Genomic DNA, 1,228 nt, shown 5'->3' on the forward strand with positions numbered 1-1,228 from the left:
CCGCCTCGGCAGGCCGCCAGCGCCCACCCTCCTGCCTCGCCCGGGGCTGCCCGGAGGCCCCCGCCGGATAATCCGAGGGCCACCGGGGTGCTGGACGTAGACGACGGTCCCGTTCCTCCGTGACGAGGCGTCCGAAGTCTCATCCGGCCTGACTTCCAGGCTCAGCACCTTCCCCTGACCCGCGGCCTCGTCACTTGCCCCATGTCCTCAGCCACCTCTGCCCGAGAGCTCGGCCTGGGCAGTGCTCCCTGCTCCGGGGCCCTCGCCCCGAGCTCCAGCCCCGCCACCTCGCTCCTCTCCCCGCTGGCTCCGTTCTCTCCACTCCAGTCAGGCCTCTTCATGCTGGGACACACCGAAGTCCTTCCGATCGGCCCTCTTCCTCCTGCTTCACTGCCACCTCTAGCGGAGTCGCTGCACCCCACCTCCAGACCTCCCCATCTCCCTCCCGCCTGCTTCTGTCCCAGCTAGGAGATAGTCGCCGGGAGGTCACCAGTGAGGCCCAGCTCCACTTCAGTCCTGCAGGCAGGAGGCCGCTGATTCCTCAGTCTGTCCTTGCCCTTTCTGTCCTTGAAGTCTTCCCTGTCCGAGCCGCCACCATCCAGCTCCCTTTCGTCTTCTATTGCCTTTTCTTCTCCGCAGCTTCCTCAGGCACTGGCCCTTCTAGGACTGGGCCTTCCCAGCCTCTGCAGTGACTTCATTCACGTTCGTGGAAATAACCATTTACCAGAGTTTTTACCCGTATTTAACAGAGTTTTCAAAACCTACTTGGCCAGCATAACCTCTCTCCTAAGTTCCTTCCTTTCCCTTCACTTGAGCAATATCGGTAAAGCGTTTTGGAATCTGACTGTCACCAACTATAGGCATGACCACAGGCACCTCAGTTTCCTCATCTGTAAAATGGGGTGATAATAAGATTTATTTTAAAGGGTTTTTGTGCAGATTGAATGAGAGGGTGCTTGTGAGGTGCTTAACCTAGCACCAGCACATAGTAGGTGCTTGATACACTCTAGCTTTCATTATAACTTATTGAAGACCCTCTGTTTACCAGGTCTGCACCCAATATGGGGAAGCTGGCCACATATGAGCAGCTAAAGTGGTTGAGAAAACTCTCTGGAACCTATAAGAGTCCAACTCCATTGGACAGGCTAGCAAAGGGCACTGGCCTTGGAAAGTTCTTCCTAGTTTGGGAGAAAAGGCATGAGAAAGTTTAATTGCTCTGCCTAGCAGA

The 1,228-nt window shown here is 56.2% G+C and overlaps 1 protein-coding gene across 1 annotated transcript in view; it reads right to left on the reverse strand.

Moving 5' to 3' along the window:
* COL9A2 (collagen, type IX, alpha 2) overlaps positions 1-341 on the reverse strand; it is a 15,534-nt gene extending 15,193 nt beyond the window's left edge. Inside the window, exon 1 of the mRNA XM_008590870.1 lies at positions 199-341. Coding sequence (XP_008589092.1) covers positions 199-341 — 143 coding nt within the window. The remainder of the gene's footprint in view (positions 1-198) is intronic.
* Between the last annotated feature and the right edge of the window lie 887 nt (positions 342-1,228).

Source organism: Galeopterus variegatus, unplaced genomic scaffold (assembly GCF_000696425.1).
Source record: "Galeopterus variegatus unplaced genomic scaffold, G_variegatus-3.0.2 Scaffold6412, whole genome shotgun sequence".
Taxonomy (NCBI): domain Eukaryota; kingdom Metazoa; phylum Chordata; class Mammalia; order Dermoptera; family Cynocephalidae; genus Galeopterus; species Galeopterus variegatus.